The sequence below is a fragment of the Melospiza melodia genome, chromosome 2 (genome assembly GCF_035770615.1).
Source record: "Melospiza melodia melodia isolate bMelMel2 chromosome 2, bMelMel2.pri, whole genome shotgun sequence".
Taxonomy (NCBI): domain Eukaryota; kingdom Metazoa; phylum Chordata; class Aves; order Passeriformes; family Passerellidae; genus Melospiza; species Melospiza melodia.
Window position 1 is genome coordinate 69,803,053 of NC_086195.1, and position 27,572 is coordinate 69,830,624.

The 27,572-nt window shown below is 37.0% G+C and overlaps 1 protein-coding gene across 22 annotated transcripts in view; it reads left to right on the forward strand.

Moving 5' to 3' along the window:
• Positions 1-27,572, forward strand: part of DLG2 (discs large MAGUK scaffold protein 2) — a 984,895-nt gene that overhangs the window by 614,988 nt on the left and 342,335 nt on the right. For all 22 annotated transcript variants that reach the window (XM_063148780.1, XM_063148803.1, XM_063148779.1 and 19 more), the window contains one exon: positions 2,425-2,475. In XM_063148780.1, coding sequence (XP_063004850.1) covers positions 2,425-2,475 — 51 coding nt within the window. The remainder of the gene's footprint in view (positions 1-2,424; positions 2,476-27,572) is intronic.

Here is a 27,572-nt window from a genome sequence, read left to right on the forward strand (position 1 = left end):
TCCAGACAGAAACAGCCCTGAGCACTGAGACTTGGCTGAAAACTGACTGTAATTTAGCAGTGTAGGTGCAGCCAGAGAGTCTAAATGTGGAGTTTAATGGTGCTAGCAATGAGTGGTACTGCATAAAGCAACATTCCACCTGCCTCAGGTGGGTACAGTATCTTATTGGATGCTTTAAGAAATAATTGCATTGGTTTGCTGAGCAACCAGCGAAACAAACAGGGCAGTGAACGGTATATGCAGACATGTATGTATAAATAACAAAAGGAGCTGGATCAAGATCAGCTTTTTAATTCATGTCACCCCTGCTGCTATGGAGCCTGATAATGGATCTCTGCTGCAATTAATTTTGATGTGAATTGAAGGCATTTTCAGAATCGCCACTGTGGAGGATAATAGAAACCCCTCAGATGGTCATAAGCAAGATACCGTTTGTGTGCAAATACAAATTGAGTGTTCAGCTTGTGTTTTCTCCTTTCATCTTTCTAAAGAGGTTGCTCACTTCTCATATCCCTCTTTTTCCCATTTTGCTGCACTAATGAGTTTTTAATGCAAAGGAAAAGCGATTATAAGCAGTGAAGCAAAGACAGCTTTATAGAGCAAGACTGAGGAATTGAAGGCATACATCAGAGCTATCCAACAACCTGAGATGAAAGAGAAGTTCATGAAAACAGAGACATATAGATAGCTTTGATTTCATTATCATTAGACAAGAAAGGACAAAAAATGGAATAGCTATAAAGATCTTCATGTGTATTAAGTTGCCTATATTAGTAAAAGAGTCTGTGTAGAAAGCATTAAAGTGATAACATTGGTCAGGAATACATCCTGTAGTAAAATAGTTTTGTTCATCTGTGGTGTAAGTGTAATATGATGTGATTACCCAGTCCTAATAAACTAAAAAACCAAAATATTATGCACATATTAAATATTATATTCATTGATGCTGTGTTTTCCTGCAATTGTTAAGCATGGGTTGTTTGTTTGGACTTTTCTCTCTCTTTCCTTTTCAACACAGATTCTGGAGATTGTATTTCTATTACTGATGTCATGGTTTATCACATCTTGAATTGTAAACAAATTAAATAGTATGTGGATTTTAGAGGAAGCTTTTGTTTGGCAGATACATGTACCTTGTTAAAATATTCACAGGGGAAGTACCTAATTACATTTGAAAGGTGCTTGACGAGATAAAGAATGATTTATATACAGTGTTTTATGACTGCAGTTAGGAATCTAATACAGAAAATTAGCAGTTGGGAGTGGGGAGGAGTGATAAATGTTCATGTTTGGAGGAATAACAAGTTTGTTCCTCCAAGATGAAGTCAATCCCAATCCTTTCCTTTAGTTTAGGTCTTTTTTTTCCATTAAGTATAAATTAGGTAAGACACTAAAGCAAAGCTATTTTCCAAGGCATATCCCATTATTACAGAAACTAAAACAGCATGATTAATAAATTTTTCTAATAATTATTTTTCTTTTTTTTTTAATCTATACTTTCTGGCCAAGTCAAAAATTGCTGACTAGTTGTATGGAAGTGATGCTTTGAAATTCTTCTGAGATTTTAATGATAGATATATTTTCATTGCTCTGCAGTTTACCTGCAATACAGTGAACCTTTGTAGCATTCTCAGATGCTCTACTCTACCCATTTAAGAAATGAGAAAAGGGAGAAAGGTATGTTAGGTGAGTTGCCTGGAGCGACAAAAATAATCCGTGTCAGACTGGAACAAGGTTTTGGAATACTGCTTAAATCAGTGTCATCTCTTCAGCTGATAGATTTTTTGTCCAGCACAATCTATTTTGGTGCTTTACATTTTGTAGTGTAATTTATTTTGACACTGGGATTCAGCATAGGAATTACATTAACATTCTGTGCCTTTCTGCCATTCAGCTGTCTCTTGCAAAGGTTCTCTGTCATGTTCTTGCCCTAGGTTAATATAGTAAACAAGATGTATTTCAGTGTGTGTATCAGTGAGTAATTTTTACATAAGTACTGTGAATTTCTTGTCTGGTTTTGTATTTCAATGTAAATTGGAGCTGGTAAGACAATGCATAAGTAAGTTTTCTTCTGTTGTGAGAATATTAGAAGCAGGTCTTCTATTTTGACTTGAAACTATTACCTTGGAAACTATTTAAACATTGGCATAAAGTCCACAGAGATGTTTTAACAAATATCAGTTTTATTACATTGGTGATTTATATAGCCATTACATACTGAACTTTTACTATTTTCAGTTTATAGGCTTGACTATGCCCCCCACAAGACAAAACGGAGTTAAGTATTCAGTACTTTAGAACTCCTCAGCTCTATGTTGAAAAATGTGCTTCAGTAAACCAATGATACTGAAACAGCTATACAGTATGCCTATGAAGTTACCTTCCATGTGATTTAAAGAATTTTCTGATTTTATTTTTCTTTAGGTCAATGGAACAGAAATTGAATATGAATTTGAAGAAATTACTTTGGAGAGGGTAAGTACAATTTATTCTTTCTTATAGGAAAAATATAATCTGTAATAAAAATAATGTGATTAATTATGAAATTAAATTTGGTTAAGAATAAATTTGTTTACATTTTGAATAAAGGCACCCACTGTTTATTCTAAACTGTAAAAATGTGAGTGATACAACAGGTAAGTTTTTCACACTATTAAGAAGTTTATGGTTTAGCTACTTGCATTCAAAATGCTTTTCTTCCCCATAACCCTTGTCAGTGCTCAGTTGCACTGTGTTTGGTTATTATGAAGACTGTCTATGACTTAGTAACTCCCTTTTTAGCTTGTCAACTGGAATTGTGGAATGTTTTCGCTTTAAAAATCTTTGTTTTCCTGGCATATGTGCATGATAGCGGATGTGTAGTGTTATACTATAAAAGAAGAATTTCAAAAGGGTTTTTAATGTTCAAGTGGCTACATAAAAGCTGTAGACCATATCTATGCTTAAAAGATATGCTTATTCAAAGGCTGAATTACCTGAGCTGTAATCAGGGCTTGCAGTGAAGGCCTTTGTCTGAAGGCTTTGTTGGTAATGTAGCACCAAAAGTAAAGCCATATGTGCTGTACCATGTCTCCCTGGATTTGGTGGTTTTTCCTTGCCTTTTGGTTATGTAGCTGTTGTCTTACAGTGCTGACTTTGACACAGATCAAGGCCATATGGGCCATGTAGGGTGTGAAGAAGTCTTAGCTTTGTAATATGTCAGAATGCTTGCAAAGGTTTCTAACAGATGCAAGAATGTCATTGCTGAATTCCTGTAATGTTCTACCAACATCTTGGGAATATGAAGTTTTTCCATCTTGAAGCACAGTTCATCTTCTTTCTACATAAAATGATTGAATGGAAGGCCAGATTTATCAAGATATGGTTGATGCCATGTGAACCAATGCCTCTAAGGTGGCAAATTACCATTAAATTAGATACTTAAATGATAAAATTCACTGTGCTTTTTCTGCATATAATATTTTTAATTGTCCAGGGTAATGAATTCCATAACCATTAAACATAAGGGGATACAAGTTTATGTTCTCATTGATTTGCTCTCTCAGGCAAATTATGAAAGAGCAATGTATCTTTTTATCATAGCCATCTTCTTAACAGATAACATATAAGGTTATAGGCACTTTTCCTCTACTGCCTCCCAACTTACTCACGCATCACAAGTTATTCATTGGACTAGAGTTTCCAAAGGTCACTGAGCAGAAAACAGAACACATGCCTCCTGGGTGATATTTTGAAAAGCACTTTATTTTTAACAGATGTGTAAGTTATCAGTGTACATGCTGCAGAACGGATGGCATTTGCATCTCCTGTACCTGTCAGATGCGGATAATTGGTTATTCATAGTGCAGGGTAATATCAGCTAAAGGCTGAACAACAATAGCAAAAAGAGATACAGATCTTAATGGACAATGTTTCAGTTGTTTTCTTGATGATGCTGGATCTGTGGCTACTGATTACTACTGCTTGAAATGTTCTGTCACATGTATCAGTGTTTTGTCTCAAAGGCAGGGTACTGTGTCTGCTGGTTTTTGTGTGAGATATAAAACACAAGTGATTGCCTTTAAATAGCTGTCATTTATGTTAGACTAAAAGCGTTTTCAGAAAAGAAGACATTCTCCATCTTGATTACCAATTTTCTTCCACAAAACTGCTTTTAGAAGTTAGAGGGAAATCATCTCTCTATTTAATGGCAAAGTTGCAAAATATATTAAGATTTCTGCTGCTGAGAGAGAAAAATGTAGTTTGGCCATATCAAACAGCTGGTAATAAACATTACATTTTGGTCCAGTTGTTCAAGTTGCAGAATTCTGCATCATCAAAACCATCAAAGATTTTCTTAATGAAATTTATCCACATTTTTAAAGGGTCAGTATGGTTTAAAGATTATAAGATGTAAAAAAAAAAAAAAAGGTGTATTAGGGAAAAAGCATTCTTATTTACCTTTTTTTAAATAATAGAATGAAAGGGAAGGTGTTGAGGGACTGATGACTTCAGAGCACTTCCCAGTCTCTACACTGTTAATTTAATTATTAGGAGATCACCTTCATCCATAGGTGACATGGATTTGTGTGACCTATTCCTGAAGAGAATTACTGGTATTGGTGTGAACCTTGCCCCAGTGTGAAGAGATGTCCCCCTCTCTTGGGGTAAAATAAGACTACTGTGTGCATGTTGGCAGAAAGTGCCCAGTGTGGAGCTGGAGAGCAAGCCATCAGGGTCCCAAAAATGGCAAGAGCAAACTGTGCTAATGGTCTGGTGGGAAGAACAGTTCAGGACTTGCTGAGCATGCCCAAGACCTTGCTGGTGTACCAGGAAGTTGACTGCAAAGTTACAGGGGGCTTTTGAAGAAAGCTTTTTAAAAAAAATTTCTGTCTTTGAAATGCTGTTATTCAGTTGTTTCTATTTAAAATGTTGTGCCCTAGTTTGCAGTTAAAAAAATACTTGGGGATTTGAGATTAAAAGGCTTCAGAGAGACTTGACATAGACAATTAATTTGAGGCAGATCCACCTTAAATCTGTGATCAGTGGTGCTTCCAGGAGTTAAAGAAGTTGTAAGTACACCCCTGTCAGCCCTCTCTTTAGTGAGTGCTCTCTCTTATCCTTTTACTCTTCAGTTGTGCCAGCCACTTATCAGGTACCTTCACCAATCTCTGAGCTCACTGTTCATTTAGAGCTCTCATAAGGAGACACTTGAATAACAGTTACAGAGTTCAGAGAAATCAAACAAATTCTCTTATGTTGGGAAAAAACCCCCCCCCAAAAAAAAAAAAAAAACCAAAAAAAAAAACAACAAAAACCACAGTTTAAATTCCTTTTAAGACCTCAGAGAATATGTGAGATTCTCTGCTAACTTACCAGCGTAAAATACAGATATGGATGTAGACTAATACTTTGTGATTCCTAACAAAAACTACAATGCCCAAATACATACTCAGACAAAATTCTTAAAAATAAAATATTACCTTGCTCTAGCTTGGATATTAAGTACATTTTAGAAAGGAAAGTCTATATAAAATAATTAATATTAGTGCACTGATGTTAATCTTCCATTACTGAAGGACTTGAAAAAACCATACCCAGCACTATCAAGAGACTTATTTGCATTTGCAAATCAGTGGTCGGTGTAAGAGATGATCAAATAGTGTCTGGTACAAAGCCTAACCAACTTTCCTAAGCTGGAGGAAAGTTTTAATTGACTGACTCCTTGGTACAAGTGCTATGCTTGGAGGCAGATGCTGAAGATTTTAATAGAGGTTAGAATATCAGGCAACATAAATACTTACCCGGAAAAATAGTTAAGAAAGACAGCGGGTCACTTAATGATTGATATCGGATTCATGCTGAGTTCAACATCTGAGTTCAGAACTCAGAACCTTTTTGCTCGTCTAACCTTGCCTGCTTTTTAGATGTTGGACAAAAAGAGGATATTTATGATTAATAGAGCTTTTTCAATAGATTCTTTTGATGTTCCTTATGTATTTTCATTTTGTATCTGAATAAAAGAACACTATTAGTTTTTGTGAAATAGACTGTTTGGAAAATCAAATCCTATCAACACTGGAATTAAAGGCATCTAGTTCCCAGTGCATTTGCATCCTGAGATTGACTGACCTTGGTCAGTCAATTTGAAAAGGTTGAGCTCTCACTGAGAATTTTGCCAAGGCTGAGACATGAATGAGGGGTCTCTATTTCTTTTTCTTTGATACTCCTGTGAATTTTCTGGCCGGTCATAACAATACAGGTTACACTCAGAATGTCCCTGGTTTTTAAATAACCGTATAGTTTTACAAAGTTTTTAGGAACCTGTTGTGTTGTTTCCTTCTCGCTTTTTTAGATTTCATTGCCATTGCCTATTGTCTCATTCCAGCTGAGGGAGAGACAGGTATGAATGCTTACATAGCATAATTATTTCCTTAGAAAATCTGGTTAAATATATTCATAGATTCATATTCCAAAAGAGTAAATTCCCAATGATGATTTATCAACTTGGACTGTGTTGTATTCGCTCTGATAAATTTAATCTGTACCTGCCACAGGCTCTGTTCAGTGGAGTAACTGAGAAATCTACTCTGTTTCTTCTTTCCTTTGACTTGAGAGTTCAATGACATCAAGCACCACTACGAGAAGATGTAATTTTTCTACTTGGAGATGATCATTCTCTGAAAGACTGGGTTTCTACATTTCACCAAATTAAAGGGCTTATTCACATCTTAACTAGAAAGGCTAAAACTAGACATTGGTGACGTTAGATTAGCTGAGCTGATTAGAATGTGGTCCTAAAAACACCAACACCAAGGGTTATGTGTCCTATCCCTGTATGGGCCATTCACCCAAGAATTGGACTCGATGATCCTTGTGGGTCCCTTCCAACTCAGATTATTGTGTGAAATTATAGTTTAAAGGCTAAAATTTAAAAATCCTGAGGAAGCAGTGGAAAAAAAAATCCTGGTACATTTCAGAAAAGAATTTATTGCAGGCCTCAGCTCTTAATTGTTTTGATACTTGTAAACCTAAGAAATAATCACTACTGGGTTATTAATCATTCTTTTTTCATCACTCATTTCCTAGATGAACATGTAGAAGTTTTCAAAGATATGAACAGCTGGAACACTGAAGAACAGATAGTATTGAATTACACAAGTATTTTAATTTGACTTGATATCTTATTTTTTTATACCCATATATATCTTGTTTTGTAAAGATCACAGAATTATAGAACAGTTTGGGTTGGAAGGGAACTTTAAAGGCCATCTAGTCCAAGCACTCTGCAATGAGCAGAGACAGCTTCCCCTAGCTCAGGCTGCTCAGAGCCCCATCTAACAGTCTCTTGAATGTTTCCAGGGATAAGGCATCCACAGTTCTGAGCAACCTCTGCTAATATTTCACAGCCCTCATTGTAGAAAGTGGCGTCTTTAGATGTAGGCTAAATCTGCTTTTGTTTAGTTTAAACCCCTTGTCCTATATCTACAGGCCCTGTTAAAAAGATGTCTATCCATGTCTTCCTTACAAGCCCCCTCTAGGTACTGAAAGGCTGCATTAAGATCTCCACAGAGCCTTCTCTTATCCAGGCTGATCTCCAACTTCCTTAGCCTGTTTTCACTGGAGAGGTGCTCCAGCCCTCTGATCACCTTTTTGTCTCCTCTTTATTCAACAAAATCACATCCATCTTACGTTGGCGTCCCAGAGCTGGATGCAGCACTCCAGGTGGGGTCTCACCAGAGCAGAGTAGAGGCACAGAATCCCCTCCCTTGATCTGTTGGCCCTGCTGCTTTGATTGCAGTCCAGGATACACTCAGGATATGTCCAGCTTCTCACCATTTGCTTCTCTGTCTGGGAAAAGAGGTTTTCACTATTAGTCAGTAGTGAATCCTCTTTCTGCTTTTTTTTAAGGTCTTAGAGAGCAGTTCATGCACCAATATGCTTTGACCTCTCAGGACTGAGGCTGTAGGACACAGCAGTGCTAGGAAAATCCTCCTTTAATTGTTTCAGAAATAACAGAGAGGAAGGGAGTGGTCAAGAAATGGCCACTAGGAAAAGGTATTTTAAAAGTTTAAGAGTGTACAATGTAGATGCCTTTTGAGAGTCCACAGTGCAAAAATCAATATCCAACCATCAACAGCCCCAGTGGAGTAGTCTGGCATCTTCCAAGAGGAGAAAGTAAATCTTTTAAAGTGAGTGTCCCTCAGGTACCTGATGAGCTCCACCAAACTCAGAGTTGCTCTCTGAGTTTTTATTTTTGCAGAACTGTAAATGATTTCTTTACACTTGAAAGCTTTTTCTGTGCCCTTAGTACATTTCGTCTTTGATAGGCTTTGCCTGCTTGCTTCCTAGGTGGTAGTTACTCTTGCAGCCTCAGACAGAAATAAGTTATAATTCACAGACAGAATCCTTATTGACTAGTTTATCACAGATTCATAGTAGAATGGTGACCTATAGGTGTTTATTGCTAGAAAGTTCACCCACAGGATTCTTTTTTCCTGGAAGTGGCTTAGAAGAGGCAGAAGTGTTTATTTATAGTACTGCGTTATCAGCAAGCAGAGAATGAAAATCCCATCTTTTTCACAGTTGCTCAAACAATTTGAAGTACTGATCTCTTGTGTATCCATATAGAGTCTCTGTAGTGTATTCCTCTGTGTATGTATAAAACACAGTTCTGTGAAATAAGAAATTAAGAAAGATCCTTGAAAATACGTGTGTAGTGCATGCAATTCCTGTGCAGGAAATTCTGTTGCACATTCTAATTCCAATCACATCTTAGTTTAGAGTTGAGACTGATGGTTGGTTGTGCTAGTGGCTGTTGTTCACCTGCAGGGAGGTTTGTAAGCACTGGAAAGGGCAGGCTCTGGCCCCTGAATGTGATGGCTGAAGCAAGGCCTGTGTTCTCCTTTCATCTCTCTTGTCTTACCAGATGTTGCCTTGACATGAGCCTGTGCTGGAGTGATCAATGAAAGAAACTTAAAGGGGTCTGGTGTCAAGTCCTGCTAATGGGATGCTGAAATACCAGCTCAACATTTTCCAAAAGAACTGCAGAATTTGGTTGCTTTAGTTCAGTGACCTAAATTAAGATCCTTTGGAAGACTCTGGTCTTTTTTATTTTCTTTCACTTCAGAGGAGCCCTAATTTGGTACCCAAAATATAACTAATCACTGGAAAACTTTGTTCTTATTCTGTCAAAGAGTCATTCTGCTGGAACTGTTCCTGGTTGTAGAGGTGTACTACATGTCTTGTGGGGAACTGTTCCACCAGTGCATGGTAGAGGTGCAAAACATGCCAGTCCTGAGTGTGCATGGAAAAGGAGAAGAGCTGGGAGAGGGTGGGCCCTACCTTTTGAGAAGCAGAGGCTCCTGCCTGATGTTCTTAGCTGTCATCCTTCACATTCAGTGTCTGGGACTGGAAATCAATTATCCTGCATAGCTGTCTTACTGAAGACTATTGAAAGTGAAGACTGAGAGAAATGAAGGAAGAGCTGTCAGATATTATACCCCACTTAGAGGTGGGAACAAACTATTTTTATTTATTATTATTGCTGTTAGCAATTGTATGCTTAAGGAGCATGACGAAGTAGAGCTGCTGCAGCACTGATAGTATCCTGGAAACAGTGGCAGGACTAGGAGGACTGGTCTTATCTCCACATAGTGATATCTGGACTGCTTCAGAGTACATGCTGCCAGAAGAATTTGAGATATCCAGGAAAAATGCTAAGAAAGCCAGTGGCTTTCCCTTGAACCTTTGTTTATAAGGAAGATTTGCCCTGTATTTCACCATTGCTACAGCTGTGCAGAGGGTACATCCTTTCCCAGATGTGTCGTGGCAGCACTTCGCATCCCAGTAGTCATGACAGGAAATCTGCAAAGCTGTGAAAAGGGAGACAAAGGAGAGGGAAAGGCTGTAAGTGAATAAGGAAAAAAACCAAACTGCGATACTATGCTTAGAAAAAGGAGCTGAAATAACACTAAAGATTTAACTCCCTCTGGGTGCCTATCAAAGCAATTGTTATTTTCTTATTATTTTCTTAGAATTCAGCTTTTACATCTAAATGTCTGAAAACCACTTCCTGGATGCTAACTTGGATAAATGAGAATGGTGTATTTCTTTGGATGTATCGCTGAAATGCCATTTAAACTCTAAAGGGCATTTTTGCAGTGAAGGATGTCTGCACCCATGCACATGTGTTAGCTTTTTTTGTTTCAAAGTGAAAAAATACACAGCTTGGATTTACACCTGATTACTCAAGTTTTCCAAGGCAAAGAATAATTGTATTACTATGGATTAATTAGGCTTTTATTCACTTGCATATGTAATTTTGAATGTTTATGTATTCACTGATTCATATAGTAATTTCTGAGTATTTCTTCTGAGGGATTCACAGTTTCTTTAAATGAGTCCTCAGGTCCAGGGAAGATTAGAAGACTTCTTTTGTTAAGTGAGAAACTTTAAATAACTGAATATTTTATTACAAAGGCTCATGGTGACTTTTTTTTTTTAATAATTTGAAGCTTTAAAGAATGCTCAACCAGACAAAGAAAACTGGAGATTGTTTGCCTTTTTTTTTTTTTTCAGTTTAATAAGAGTCACTTGGCACACTGAGCTGTTTTGTTCCCAGAGGAGTAAATTTCATTCTCCAATATACTAAATCAAGCTGAAGTTACTTAAACTCTCTAGGGTTTGAAAACTCGCAGGGGACTTGTTCAGGGAGAGCACATCAGTAGAAAATACAGACCCTAAAAAGAAGACACTAACACGATACTAGAAAGTGTCCTCAAAGTGACAGAAACAAAATAAATCAACTGTAGGCAAAAGATACATATATTCCATATCAAGACCGAAGAAACGTTGAAAAGTTAATCATCATTTATTTAAGCGTTCAAAACCTACCTTTCTTTGTGAGTGTAAGAAAAAAGCATTCATGTTTATCTCTACTTGAATTGTATCCCTTTTACTGTGCCAAGATCACCAAGACCTTGGTGATTATTTGAGAAGTTACTTCATGCAAATCATAGCTGCCTCGAGGCAATGTTCTGCTGCTGATTCTTTTAAATTATTAGTAATATTATATTGACATTTTATTTTTCAGGTAATATCAGCCATTTATTTCTCTCATTTCCCAACTCACTCACTCTCAACAGCCAATATAACTTTCAGGGAGTAATTCTGCTGCTCTTTTTGTGTTATTTACAACTTTACATGAAAATTGCCTTTCCCTCAGATGAACCTATTTAAGATGTGGCCTTTCAGTCTATTTGTTATCTGTAGCTGAAGTCCAAGCTCTATCTCACTTCTGTTTGGTGTTTGGAAAGTGAGCATCTAATGAAGGCAGTTTGTGAAGCTGCTCGACAGTGAGGTCAAATCAGTAGAATACTGCAGTTTCTGAAAGGAATACTTTGGTGCGCAGTAGATAATATTGGTCTAAGAGGGAAAAAAGCTTTGTACCATGAAACAGGGTTGCCTTTGGTGCTATACCCTAGTCCTCCATTCTGATGGAGAAGAGCAAATTTCTCCTCTCCAGCCTTATTTTGGCCAGAAATAATTTTTCAGGAGCTTAAACCAGATTTAAGGGTATTCTTAGCATTTGGATTGTGTCCCAATTATCAGGAAGTGCAAACAAATAGGCATTATGCTTCACCCAGCTTGACTTTTCCAAACTGGCATAAACTGGCATTTTGGAACAGGCTGCCCAGGGACATGGTGGAATCACCATCCCTGAAAATGTTTGTGTGGTATTTCACAGTGTACTTCAGTGGGAATGGTGGTATTCAGTCAAAGGTTGGACTTGCTGATCTTGGAGGTCTTTTGCAACATTGATGACTCTATGAGTCTGTAAAAAGCCTGCTAAGAGAAATCAATCCAAGTGTACCACCCAAGGCAACCTGGAGTGTCCCACCCTGTGGTATGCCACGTTTATCAGCACTAGTCACCAATAAGTAGAGCTGCCAGTGTAACTTCCAAATAAACATTCCAGTTCTGAATAGAAGCTTCTGGAGCACTAGTGGAGGGTACCCCAAAAAAATCAGTTATATGCGTGTCTAAAATGCTGTCTTTTCCAAGAAAGTCTTCTGTAGAAAATCTAGTGTAGGAAAGTCTATTGTAGAAAGTCTGTGTAGGAATCTTTTTGCAGAGAAAAAAGATATGAGCTAGAAAGCATTGGTTTGACTCAGTCTTCACTTAGTTTTGCAACTGTCATTGGCAAATAGTGCGTAGATTTAAAACATGTACATTTAAGTAAATGGGGAAAATAAACCTCAATTTACCAGTAGAAAATGACTCATTCTGGAGATGATAATAATCACCTTGCACAAAGATGGTCATTTTCGAGGCAGGACTTGAAAAAGGCATCTTTGATGTACTGGATTTGTCTCTGAGGAAAAGTAATGTTTTTCATTGCAGAAAATTGCTTTTCATTTTTGTTGTAATTTAGAATCAGTTGTAATGCATAAATTAGGGCTGCACAACCTTGAGGAATCAGTTGCCATTTTAGTAGGGAAAGGAAATGCAAAGATGTAGAGGAATAAGTGGAAAAAATTGGTGGAATAACCAAACTGAATTCCAGAACTGTCATTGCTATGTACCTTAACACATTATCCCAATAAAAATTTTTTTGGTTGCAGCATTACAATTATTTTCTCTTCATATGCATTTGTATTTGAAGCAGTCACAAGGTCATTTGTCTTCCAGTTAGAACTACCATTTATAGCTTATCTTTGGCTCTCTGAAGGGAAGATAAGGTTTTCCTTGTCTTAAGAGGGCTAAGAATTTATCTGACATAGTATTTTGCAAAGTAGTTTTGCAGGAGCAATGGCCCACTTAGTAGCATGTGAAAGTTCTTGGAAATTCTGTGATATAGACTGTTTTGTCTCAATTTTTTCCCTGTGTTTAAAACTGAAACTAGATGTCAAATGGATCAGGGAATTCCCGGTATGTGGAGCCATAAGTAGATGAAAAGGAATTGCATGCTGCTTATGCATGTTTTGTATTGCAAGATATTGCTTTACCCTAAGAATTTGACCTAGCTGCTGAGATGCAAGCATGGCTTGAAAGTCACCTTATGCAACTTAAAGTGATATATGAATTCTGACTGAATTCTATGAATAATTGATTTTTTGAGTGCTTTTTAATTTTGCAGAGTTTATGTTGCTCCACATTTCCTGTAACTCACCTGCAAAGGAGAAGAGAGCTCCTGGTAGCATTGTAATACAAAGATTGGCATTAACAGAGATTACACTGTATATGGAGGGGGAAAAAAATCAAACCAAACAAAAAAACAACAACAAAAAAAACAACCAGCCCCCTCAAAAAACCCACTAAAATAAATGATGGAATTATGGCCTTGTAACTTTAATCATTGCTAATGTTGAATAGTGTTTTAAAGTGAAAATCTTTCTGTTAACTGAGGAGGATGGTCAAGGTACTTTGTGTTTCCATTTTATTTCATGATGGGGAAACTTGAGCACTGAAGAGCAGGCCAGCTGTAAGAATATCATGGAAACACCCATGTGTTAGGCTCTGTAGTCTGGTAGCCTACTTCTCCAGTCCACTTTGAAAAGTACACAGTGAAAAGTACCTTATTCCATTGGTATCAAGGACCTTAATAGTACTACAAAATTTATGAAAGTTTAGGAAATATGGGAAAGAAGATAGCATTTTTATACTCTTCTAATGCATCTTGAATTTTTAAGATGGCTAAAATATGTGCATTTACTACTTGTCCATCCAATATTTATTTAGGAATGATAATAAATATTTGACCAGTAGATATTTTTATTAAATTTCCAAAGCAGAATTAAGACTACATCACAAAGTGAGGTATTTTTACTTTTCATTGTCAATAAATATGTAATTAAAGCACCGAATATTAAAACTTGAGTTTTTCAGCCAGAAAAAATGCTGTACCTATGCATTAAATTAATATGCATAGAAATTTCATATTAATCATTGTCATGGGAAATCTAGAGATCTGTTGTTATAATTCAAATGGGAGGAAGGCCTTTCTGGAAGGAAACTTAGAAAATGAATATGGCTTTTTTTAGGTGTACTCATTATAATGTGGCTTAGGGAGAAATGATTAAGTTAAGATTTTGTGTGTGTGTGTGCAGACTTACAGTACAAAAGAAAATGTGACTGCTACATTGAGCTAAAGTAATAAAGGCCATTAAAAATCAATGTCTCCCCTGGTTTTCCAGCTCCAGACAATTCCATTGCTCACCTCTCCCAACAGCAAAGAAATATCCATCAAAACAGGCTCAGAAAAACCATGATCTTCCTGAAAATTCAGCACTATTTTAACTAGGTGGAAGGAAATCAGAGAAATTCAGATACAGCAAGGACTCAGTCTAATGTAACTGAGTGTGAATAAACCCCAGAACTACCTTTAATTATGAGAATGAGCTAGGCCTTGATTTTCCCACCTGATTTTTAAAGGAGTTAGTTGATCAGCATCTGCATCCGTTGTGCTGAGATTTCAAGAGGTCTTTGAGTATTGCAGAAGCCCTGGTGATGTTTAAAAAAGGTAAATGGATAGAGTGATTGATCACAGTGTCTGTGTAGGTTAGAGGAGAAGGACTGCTAGTCTGTTCTGGGTAAAACACAGCTATTTTACACTGGCTGAGTCTGAAGTCGTGCGTTAAGAAAGAAAATGCAGCCTGTGTATGAAATCAAGGACTCTCAAAAACAATGAAACTGAAAAGAAGTTCTGGGCCTCCTTAGCTGATCATCAGCCAAACTCAAATTTTCAGTCCAGTGTTGTAACCAAAGGTCTGGTGAAGACCTGCAGTGCATAACTGAGAGTAATAGAATCAAACAGGTTTTGGGATGTGGAAAATAACAGGAATTGGCACCTGATGTGTAAAACTTTTGTAATTTTTTGCTTAATTCTATCTGAAAAAGATACTGATAATTGAAGTGTCTTTAGGGCAAACCTTGTGGGTTATTGTGACCTTGGAAAACACAGTTAATGAGAGATGCAGGTACCTTCATAAATTTATTTACTTGGGAAGGAAATTAAGAGTTCACTTGGTCAGAGAAAGCGTACATTTAAATGAGAAATGACCTTTAAGAGAATGTTCTTCATCCGATCTGGAAGGCAATAACAGGAGCTGATGGTTTGATGTTGAATTTAGACCTGTTGAGTCTGGACACAAATATATTAATAGGTCAGCTGTGGCAAGGGAGCTGGACTGGATGAAAGTTTTAGGCAAGGCAACTGATAGAAAAGGGGGGGGAGGAAAGAGCATATTAAAAGTACTAAGAAGGCGATAACAATACTGCATTCAGAAAGGGTTGTCAAACACTAACTGATCTGATAAAGGGCAAAACAGACATTTTGAAAAGGACAGGACACAGCAGGATGTCAGTGGTGCAGATCAGGTTCAGCCATGTTGGTGTGACACAGAACTGTGATTGTGGCATATTTTTAAGGTATCAGAAAGGCATACTAAATGCTCTAAAACAACATATCAGCCTTTGCTGCCATCCTCCTTTTACAACAAGGACAAGACATTAAGTAAGGAAGGTATTAAAGCTCCAGTTTCTGTTTGAAAAATGGAGTTCTCAGGGAATGGAAGGAGACAGATGTGTGCTCAATTTCTGTAAGAGTGGAAACTGCAAGTCTGTCCTGGCTTTTGTCTCCTTTTTGCAGTAATTGCTCTGCATAAGAAAGAGACATTGTGGAATTAAGTGACATTTTTCTCCAGAGAGGATTTAAGTAGGTCCTATAGCCTATATTAGGCAGGAGCTCAAGGTAAATGATCCAGTTGTGTCCTCTGTCTTAGATTAACTTTTAGGCATTGATTATGGACATAATTATAAAGGTAATTATTTTTTTCAAAACAGTATTTGTAAATTAAATATATTTATCTCCTTGTTCTGGGGAGCAGTGTTTAAGGTGCTATAGGGTAAGCACTGCTGTTGAATGTTATCATTTTAATGGGCTCCAGAATCAGTAGAGGCCAACCCCACAAGTTCTTAATGTTTACCAGATGATACATCAGAGTGTCATCAGTGGAAAACATCCTTCCATAAATGGAGGCTGAACTGTGTGTGGCTGAAGTGACTTTTTAATAGGTTAATTGAAACTTCCAGGAAAAATGGTCTTTAGTTTGTTCAGATCTGCTCAGAATTTAGTGGAGGAGGGACAAAGTATAACCATAATGTATTTATCAAAAGTACATGCTCACTGAAAAAAAAAAAGCCAAGAAAAAGTGGTTGAAATAACACACACTTGAAATAAACAAAACTTTAAATGAGAAATAAGCATTAGACAAAAGCAGCCTACATGAAGAGGAAATAAAAACAGTAACAGATGTTATGGGACACAAATGAATGCTTTGGAGTTTGTCAGATTTTCATTCCTGTTATATTATTCTGCTATGCTTAACAAACATTTTGCTTTTATTGTATTATCTCAGGTAAATCTACTCTCTAGATACCATGACTAACTCCCAAAGGAGATTTATAGATATAAAAGCTCTTGGTTCACTTATAAGGAGAGTTTATGAAAAATACAAAAGACAAATGGAATAATGAAGCACTACAGAGAGCATAACCATATTAACTATTTCTGAACAGAAATGTACAATACACTGACATTACTATGATGCTAAATTTAGTCAACATATTCCAGTATACCACAGAGTCAATGTTAGATTGAGGTTCATTGTAAAGCAACATATTTGAAGTAAAACTATGTCCAAAAATACCGAAAAAATGCCAGTTTGTCAAGTGTGCAATGAAAAACAAAATCATGAAAAAGTCAATAGGAAACAAATGCAAAAAAAAGCTCCAAACCAGGTGGGTTTTAGTTGCAGGTGAGTTTTAGACTGTATATAGATCTACAGGAGAGAAAGGTTTTGATGAGAAACTGAATAGCAAACCATTATTTTTAAAAGTTAAGTTGAAAATGGAACTACAACTGTAAACGTTACTTTCAAAATAATAATTTTATCAAAATACCAATGGGCCCAAATTCTTTCTTCTTGAAATTTTTAAAATATTTTCTTATTTAGAATAACAGAAAATACCCTTGAAAATAACACCAAGAAGCAAATGCTTCAATTTCCAGTGATGCTTTTTATTTTGTTCTGGTTTTACCTTTATCTTATTGATGCAGTAAGTTTCAGAGTTCTTGAAAATTTGTGATAATTGCTCTCTTCCCTTTGGAAAACATAAGTTGCTTGATGATGTTACAGGGTAATAATTACGTATATAATTAAAAAATAAGTAAAAATTAATGTTATGCCTTCGTGAAGATACCTGGTAAAGTGATTATCAGAATTAGTGAGTTGGCTTTTTCCATCAGGTTTGAAAGAAAAAAATAAAGTAAAATTAGCAAGTGATTCTCAGGATAATGTAATCAAGAATTCACTTGTCCACATTCAGGAGGAAGGGAGTTGTCACCCTTTTAAGGTGTTATTTGTGTCTCAGATTCATACAGGGACTCAGATGGCCTAAACACCTACATAGATAAAGTTCTAAGAGAGTAACTGATGATTTAGACACTATGGGGTCTGTGTGCATGTCCAAACGTGCTACAAATTATGCTGGGTACCTTAATTCCACTCTTGTGCTTTCCTTGAAGTGCTGCTACTCATAGATCATCATCATTTGTCTTCAGCTGGCACCACTTGTGAACATGATACCCCTGAGTTTGGAATAGGCTTAAGAAGTTTAATTGCCCAGAGGTTCTCTGAACCTGCTCATTTAATGGGGAGGACAGAATGGATTTGTGGTAGCTTTTACTGTGTCACCATTCAAGTAGAGATGTGGGTAATGAAGATCTCCTTAATCTGGGGAGGAGCTATGAACGCAGTTTCCATTTCCTAAGAAATCACTTCAGTCCTCAGGTAGCTTGCATCCATAGGATACTGAGATACTTGACCTTTCCTTCCAAAGGGCAATTGGAAAGAAAAGCTACTGTAGAGTCAGAATTCCTGATTTTGAGTATCAGGAAGGCAATAGATTAGAGGGAATTTGTTTCTGTACCCCAAGGATGTTAAATTTTCCTGAGAAGACTGGCAATTTTTAAAGGGACTACAGGGATATTTTTCATTTTAAAAAGTTTTGGTTTAAAATCCAGATACAACACTAGGTGTGAATTCAGTGAGTGGGTACAAAACTGGGTCTCAGGCCCCATTCTATTTCAACTGAAATGGATTATCTCTTTTTGAAGTGCTGGGTCTTTTTCATATTCCAAATATTTGCCAAAATTGTTATTCAGGGTGATATTTTTGGTACTCAGTTTACTGACTATTGGTCTGATATAGGGAAAGGAACGTGGCTTTGTTTTCATTTTGAAATCAGAGGATCCTCATTTGCTTTATTGCTAGGATACAGAAGTATTTTCTGAACAGCCCAAAATTTTAACCGGTGGGTTTAAGTCTTCCTTCTTGAGATGTCTAAAACCAGAACACATTTGGGAGACAGTTCAGATTAATTTCATAGTTTCTGGAACTATCCAAGCTCTTTCGGGAAATTATGTGAATTGTTGCATTGATCAAAACAGCAGTTCCAAGCCTCTCCTGCAACATCAAGTCCTTTTAAAAGTGCACTGCAGTGCATTTCAGGGATTTGAAGGTCACAGTGTTTGCATCACAAACAATGGTGCGTGCTTCAACACAAAAGTACTGCAAGGAAAGTATACATGATTTCTCTCTGGATTTAACAAAGGGCAGCTTATCTCCATTACACAACATTTGGAATATCTAACGTTTATACTGTGGAAAACCCAGTCATTAAACATATATAATTGAATTACTTGATGGCAAGAATGATGTCAACATCAAGAGATTACTGCAGAAAATGGGAACTGATTTTATAAGTTTTTCTTGTGGATGTTCAGTCACCATCTTTGTGCTGCAAGGTAGAGTCTGCATTCCATGGAAGCAAGTTTGAAGGCATTAGACACAGAGAATACTGAATGAAAAAGTAAGTCGATCCTAAATAATTTTGTTGTAGCAGTAGATTGTTTGAGAAAACAGTTTGTTGTTCTGGAGATATTGAGAAAGAAGACATTAACCCAATTAATAATTTAAAGCAGTATGCAAACTTAAATGGGTGGAGAAACTGTTCTTTCTAATTATTTTGTTCTAGTGTCGTAAGGCAAAGACAAGTGCCTTTATTTTCCCTTCCCTTTCTTCTATTTTCATTTATTTTCTCTCCTTTCTTTCATATTTGTAGTACATCAATTAAATAGTAAAGCACTTAGCAATAAAGTTTCCTTGAAACAGGCCTAGTGAGACAACAGTATTGTTTAGCATGGAATTAGAAGTAGCACTGCTGTTAAACCGGAAAACTGACAAAAATTCGTTTCATCATTCTTTGGTTTTGGATAGTATATAAGCAACAACAGTGTCCTCACATATTTGGAGCAGAGAAGAATGTGTTCTTGTTTACTCCATCTTATGTAGTACTATGTAGCTATACAGCAGTCAAAAAGAAAGCAAGCTGTAATATGAAAATATTATGGGAATGAGCTAGAGAAATGGCAGCATCCTGTACTGTTTGAAACTTAAAGGGGTATTGAAGAAGAGAATGCTTTTGTAGCTGCTGAATAATAAAATGCAAAGAAAGAAAAAGGGCACCCACTAGAAACTCTAAAGAAATGGGTAGAGAAAAGAAATCAGAGCCTCAGAGAAAACAAATGGCATATTCATCTTGCTTTAGGCTCACACACATAAACTGATCTAAACCTTATGAAGCCTCAATAGGAGGCTCTTTGCAGTCACTAATGGATTTTGGATCTGGCCCTGATGAAGAGGGTGATATAGGCTAATTGCCTTGCTTAGTCTGCTGGTAGAGCTGATAGATGTAGTTTCATAAAAGCAAACAAGTCAAAAAGAGTTTTACAGTTTTTCAGCCAAATATCTACAGAGTGAAGAGCTCACAGAAACCACAAAAGGTAGAGGCTTAGTTCTGTCTTGATTTTGTGTTTCAATCAATATCATTCTTTGTGTATTTTTCATGTCTCTATGGAAATATTTTGTAAATAATAAATTTAATAATTTTGTACACAGACAGTGGGAAAAATGGCCCATGGGTTATTTAGCTTTTATGCACTCAGCCTGTTTCTATGTATTATTGATTTTTAAAATACAGACTAATGTTAGTATAGAAATTATTTTGTCATCTGTATCACCCTGACTTTGCTTATTGCTATCCCTTTATTCTCACTGAATTTGGTGATGTTGTTTCAGTTTTAATATTTCTGCTTTACTGAGAGAAAGGGATTGTGCAGGAGACACGACTGCTCTATTTGGAGGACGTGTAGTGCTAATAACAGAATATGCCTGGACTTAAGTGACAATATATTTCTTTACCAGATTGTAACTGAAACAGAAAGAATTGATAATACTTTATATGTCGTTAATAAAGACCTCAGAGAAGATCTCAATTTAGCAAAGAACTTAGGACCAAGTCCTTTCAAATCAATTGTTTAAGTAAAAATGTTTTTATTGAGTTTCGCTGTGGATGAGGGGAGAGTTCTTTGAAACCATTGAAACAAATTAGTCAGTTAAGTAAGTTATGGCAGTAAACACTGCCATATGGAAAATGGAGAAAATGTCAAAAGACTTGGAGTGAATTTTCTGACTTTGTAGGAAAATAAAAAAGGGCTCCAAAGATCCTTAAGTGGAGGATAAGGTACTTCTAAAAGAATACTAAGAGTACAAAATAAACTGGTCGATCTCAAAAGGTATATCTGAAAGATCAGTGTTTAACCAAAAAGTGAGACTTAGCAGAAGCTAAGCTGAAAAAGATTTTTAGAAACAAGGAAATGGAAATCTAAATAGAAGAAGAACAGGCAGTAAATTTTGGAGCACTATCTAGCGATATAAGATAATGATTAACATTGTGCTTAGTATTTTGAATCCATATTTCTTAAGGACTCTAACTTTGAGTATCAATGAAGGACAAAGTAGCAAATTATTTTAAAATAGAACATATGAGTAATGAAAAGTTCAGGAGCCTGAAATAATTTAAGACATGGAGGAAAGGTGATTTCCTTTTTAGAATTTTAAATAAACTCAATGAAGTTTTTAATACATAAGGCAGCGGTCACACATCTGAAGCAGAATATAGAGAACCAGTGTAATAGGAAAGGAGAAAATATATTGTAACCTATAGTAACAGCTAAATAGCATGCTAAACTTAGAACAGCTTTGAATGCTCTTTCACATTCAGGTCATGGAAATAAATAGAAAGCTGTATAAAATTCAACACAATTTAGCAAAGCTGGATTGTACTGAAGTAATTTGATAGTTGTTTTTTTTTTAACTGACTCCTAGGAAAAGAAAATCTATTCTCCCTTTTTTGACTTAAACATAGTAAGCATTGTGCTGTACACTGTGGGATTCCTAAAAAGCTCTGGAATTGACAGTAGCTAGAATAGATAGTATGGGAGATGACAGGCACTGCTCTGAAGAGGCAACTGTCAGGTTGGACAATTATTAATGAGTCCTTCTTGAGGGTTCCCGAGATGCTCCTGGTTTGGTAATGATCTTAGCACAAATCATTTCTACTTGACGTACTCTGTGTCAGTGAAATTACCTGATGTCACAGCATTGGGAAAAGTTTTCAGTAGGGGGAGGATGTAAGTGTTCTAAAGAGATCAGTGGGTAATCTCAAGCATTGATGTAAAAGAAAAGTAATTAAATTTAATCATGCCAAGTGGTGTGTTAAGTACCGATAACTAAGAACAAGAACTTCTGCCGTGTGACTACAGCTCATTAGATGACAGAGGTGGAAAAGGTTTTCATGAAGTAGTTTTGTACAAGTAAATTAATCTTAAGTAGTTGTAAAAAGACAAACTGAAAAAGATGTGCAGTCCTACCAATATCAAAGGAGGTGTTTTCTGTACATAAAAAGAGATATGAAAGTTATGTGCCAAAGTATCATTAGATGTGTTGGAATGCTGCTTTTGTGTCTGGTTTCCTGTGTTTACAAACCTGTTTTAAATGAAGATAGGTTCAGGCAATGGCCACTAGAATGCTGTAGGTAATAGGCTGGCATCTGGAAAGACTCTAAAAACTTCTCCCATTAAGCCTAGAAAAGCAAAGTCTGAGACAAGAGATTATTATCATTTGTAAATACATAAAATGTTGAGGGTAAAAACCAGAGAGGAGCAATAATTAGAAATATTAAAGGAAATTGTTGGTAGAATAACAAATTAGTCTGAATTGATCCTCTATAAATTTCAGCTAAAAATTGAATAAAGTAACTAACTGTTAAAGCCATTAAGCTTTCTCTCCAAACACTGACTTTATGGTACAGTCTTCCAGTAAGAATAATTTCTGAAATGCATTACTTTATACAGTTGTCTGCAGCAGCCATAGGGTTCAACTCAGAAAACCAGGACATCTTCCTGTGCTTCTGAGGAATGGGTTCACAGACAACACTGTAGGATTCCTGCTTTTAAAAACCTACCTAGACAGATAAATAGGGCAGATCAAACCCTCATTTGCATGCAGAATGCATTCTGTAGTAAACTGGTGCTCCAGGGCTAGACTCTGATTTTGAAGCTACACCTGCTTCAGGTGCATTAAAGCATCCTCTACATCCCTCCTGGGGCTGTGTAAGAGCCACAGATGTGCTCTCTTGTCACCTGAGCAGATGGTTGGATTGTGCATCAATAACTTCAGCCACCCTTACCCATTCACTACAACTAAACAATGGGGCAGTACAACTTGCCTTTGGTGTTACAGCAAGGAGAGAAGCGAGTTTGTGGTGCAGGAGGACTCAATCTGAGCATTGTGGTTACCACACCCCCACCAGCTCAGGACTGTGCTGAAAGACGGTGTGGGTGTACCAAACCCTAGCTGGACGTGCTTCCTGAAGTTAGATTATGCTGCTCTCAGCACCTGGAAAGTGTTGGTTCCTTCTGTGTTTGTAAAGTGCTAGGATAATCAAGTGCTGCTTCGTGACTAGCATTCCTAGGGTTGGCATAATGCACCTGATAAATGAGTAAATTGTTGTTCATCCAGGGATGGATTTGTTTAAGTAAAGCTGATGAGATTTAACAGAACTACTGGTAACTAGTTTTGCAGTATTTACTTATCATTTCACTACTGTTTTTACATTGGAAAACATATGACAGCTCTGCTATAACTCGTGTTCTCCTTGGCATGCAAGTACCAGATCTGGGCTTTTCAGTTCATGCTGTTTTTCTAAATAGCTATTTAATTCTTAAATTTTTTTTGAGAAAAGGAATGTTTGTCCCTGAACTATCTTTATGAAGTAATGAAAACAGATGTCCCTTGACAAGTACAGAGGAGGAGATCCAAAGGACGTACATACTGCTTCATTCAAAGTCTTTCGTACTGGACAAAAACATGATTTATTTTGCTTCCTACTTTTCACTTAAGTAGTTTTAGCTATGTTCAAAGATTCCAGTTACTCTCAGTCCAGTCCTTACCTGAAATGAGTGCAATGGATCAAATTCATCTTTGCCATTTATCATTCCTCTTTTCTGAAAAGGCAAACAGAAGACCAGTATTTTGAATTGTGCTTCAGCAACTATATATTTGTTATTTTTGAGGCATATTTCACACCTCTCACCTGTGCATTCTGTGTCAATGATTTGTTCTTGACCTGGCTTATTTTTGCCAGAGATGAAGTTTTTATCCCACTGCTGTTTTCTTTCTTGTCTATTAAGTCCAAAACAAAATTATTCTTTCATTGATTGTCTCACTCATCATCACCATCCCCGGTGCTGAAAATAAAGGAAATCTATATGTCCAGAATTTTATTAAAGAAGTTAAAAATGCACCAAATTTCAGTAGTAAGTAGGATAGTTTTCCTTAGTTCTCATTCTCTTCGGTTCATTTAAAAACTCTACTTAATGTGAATAGAATTTATTTAATTTCATTTATAATTCACTGCTTAGTACATTAATGGTCAATGTTCTTTGGTTGATTTCACTTTTTTTTTTTTCTTTAGTTGATTTCACTTTTTTTTTTTCCCAAGCAGAAAAGTGATCACATATCAGAAATCAGATGTTGCAAAATGGCAAATTTGGAGCTATGTAGCTTGAAAAGATCCTTGCAGCTCGGTAAATGATATCAAGTTGCACAGTTCTAACACACAGTTCAGTGCAGCGTGTGACTGTGGGGCACAGAAATGTCAGAGTCCAGGGTCACTGCACCAGGTGAGACTGGAGGAGATAGTGGGGATCACAGGGAGAAGAGTAAAAGTTTAAATCTGCTGATTTACACATGGCAAGTATTTAATTCCAGGTCTTTCCCTGAAACTTATCATACCCATGAGGAAAAGATCTTTGTGAAGAAATTTCCTAAACCTTGGTGTTAAGTATTAATAAGAATGTGTTGATTATCCTGGAAATTACTGATCGCTCTTTTCACCACTTCTACCAAAACAGGGTTGCATCATTGTGCTCTTCTGATGTGTGTTTGGCATCACTTGCTGAATAGCACATCCCATTGCATCCCCATATTCACCCCTCTGTTTCTTTCTGCCTCTGGTATTCTATGCATCTTCTTACACTTGGATTGTAAACTTGTTTGGGATCTGTGCTTGCGTAGAACTCACCAGAAATAACCTAATTTGTGTTACAGTATGTGTGAAAGCTCCCCAGTAGGTATGGTTATATCCCAGCTCCACGACCCTTTCCCTTTCCTTCCCCAAATTACCCCTTTCCCCTAATGATCTTACAAAATAAAGTCAGCCATACAGATGGACATCATGGAAGGTGACAGCAACCGAGCATTGAACACTCCCAGGGGTAGGGTATCCACAGCTTCTCTGGGCACAACTTCTCCAGTGCCTCACCATCTTCTCAGCAAAGAACCCCTTCCTAGTATCTAACCTAAACCTGCCTTCTGTCAATTTAAAACTATTTCTCCTTGTCCCATGACTACATGTCCTTGTCAAAAGTCCCTCTCCAGCTGGCTTTTTAGAAGATGCTGTAAGGACTGTGCAGAGCCTTCTGTTCTCAAGGCTGAACAACCCCAACTCCTTGCCTGTGTCTCAGTAGGAGAGGTGCTCAAACCCTCTGATCATTTTTGTAGTGTCCTCTGGACTTACTTCAGCAGGTACATATCTCTCCTGTGCTGAGGATGCCAGAGCTGGATGCAGCATTCCAGGTGGGATCCCACCAGCACAGAGCAGAGGGGCAGAGTCTCCTCCTTCACCTTTCTGGCCACACTGCTTTGGATGCAGATCAGGACATGGGTGGCTTTATGAGCTGCAGTTGCCCGTTGCTGGGACCTGCTGAGCTTCTCCTGAGCCAACAGCCCCACATCCTTCTCCCCAGGGCTGCTGTCAATACCTCCTCCTCCCAGCCTGCGTGTTTGCTTGGGATTGTCCCAACCCACATGCAGGACCTGGCACTTGGCCTTCTGTTGAACTACTGAACTTCATGAGGTTCACACAGGCCCACCTCTCAAGCCTGTCCAGGTCCCTCTGGATGGCATCCCTTCCCTCCACTGTGTCAGCTGCACCACAGAGCTTGGTGTAGTTGTCAAACTTTCTGAAGGTGCACTGGATCTCACTGTTGTCACCAAAAAACCAATGTTGAACAGCATATCCATATTGTTTGTGACTCATACTACTTAATGATAAAAACTCTAATTAAAACAGTAAACAATGTCGGTGCAGCAACAAAATTGGGAACACTGAAACAGAAAAGACCATAATAAAACTCCCCATACAGATCACTTTTACCTGAGGGCTGTGGCACTGTTCATGGACGTACAATGCTAAGCTCTCTCTTAATTAGAACCAGTTCAGGAGAAGAATGTAGTCAATAAGTAATGAAAGAAAAGCCTTTCAGTTGCCAATTAGCAACTTCTGATCATGCATATTTTATGAAATTCTGAAAACATGGGTAAACATGCAGCAGCTAGTGTATTAAATTATATGAAATTAATGATGGCTTCAGGGGCAGATGAGTTTGGCTGGCATTTAATCATATGTTTATTTTGTTATATAAATACATTGCAAGTCATTTTTACACAGACAAGTTTTTATAGGTTGATTATGAGCGTTCTCTCGTTTGCCAACTGTTTTCCTGAGTTACACCACTCTTTCTCTTGAGTAATGGTTCAAATGAAAAGGAGCTTCTGATTTAAGAAGTTGAGAAAGGCAAGACTATATCTTTCTGTGCACTTATACAAGAGAACTCCAAGGTGCTTTTGTAAAAAAGGGTTCTCCAAGGGGAATTTTTTCAGAAAACTTTATCTGTGATACCTCCTAGAAAATATATTACATTAATTATATTTCTGCTGCTTTGACCTGAAAGCAACCTGTTTAGATAGTAGCATTTCCCCATGACCATAAATTTCAAATTTTATTAGTTGTAATTTTTACTGAAACTTTACAGGGTTTTTTTTCCAATACTAGTTGTAGCTTAATGCCATCCTAGTAAATTTTAAAAAGATATATTCTTTATATTAATCTCTGCTTATTTTCTTATTTTCTTATCAGCTGTCCTGTATAAATCATAGCTTAAAAAAGTTCTTATTTCAACCAGCAGTAATAATACCAGGCAGTTCTTTCTTTGTACTTCAGTTGCTTTCTAAGATTTGCTGAACTTGGTAGACAGATTTTTTTTTCTTTTCTTCCCATACCTAGGTATCAAACAGCAAACAATTGCTGCATTCTCTCTCCCTCTTTCTTACACTGTCCTTCTCTCCCCAGTTTATTGCATGAGATTTAAATGCTGATGTCAAGTTCCTCCTTTGGTGAAAGACATGGACATGAAGGTAGTATTCAGGATTGCTTCAGTTTTTCTTTGGCAATATGCCCCTGCTGCCTAAGGATCAGCTTGGATAAGTGAAGATAACTGTGGTTGCTAGAGGAGGATATTTCTTGCCTTGTCTCTTGTTATACCAAGTTGCCGCTTTTTAATGACTATCTTGTTATAAATGTTAATGGTCATAGCAACACTCATGGAGACTCAAAACAAAGTGTCTACTCTGAGGCTTACGTTTTTCTCCAAAAAACCCCACTATGAACCCTTCTAGCACTGAGAATTCCTTTGTTCATCCTTTTCTTTCAGCTTCTGCCCTCTCATCAAGACATGCTCTCCTCCTTACCTTCTGTCCACTCTCTCCTTCTTACTTGCTTTGTTCCATTTCCCAAAGACTTCCTCAGGCCTCTTAAAAGTTCACTTCTGTCTCCCTATGTGCCTGTGTGTTCATAAATATCCTCTTTGTCCCTTTTTACCTTGCCTGATGTGTTCAGCCTTGTGCAGCATCTGATATTCAACATCTGACCTATCTTAGGGAAAAAATTCCCTTTTCAGGAAAGAATAAGAATTCTCTCTTGGGAAATTTTATGGATACAATTGTAAGTGTATGTTTGTATAAGGCAATCTAACCAGAAGATGTCCAAAGCAAAAAGACTTACAGACATCTTCATTGAGTATTTGTTAAACCTAAGACTCAAATTCAACTTCTTTTCTTAGATTCAAGTTTATTTAGCAGCATCTGAAGTGCTGATTAACTAGACCAAATGTTAGGTTCCCTTAGATTTCTGTTAGATTTAATTATATAGGGAGCGCAGTTTCTTACATTATTTTGACACTACAAGAAAGCCTGAATACATTAAAGTCAATATCAGACAAAATA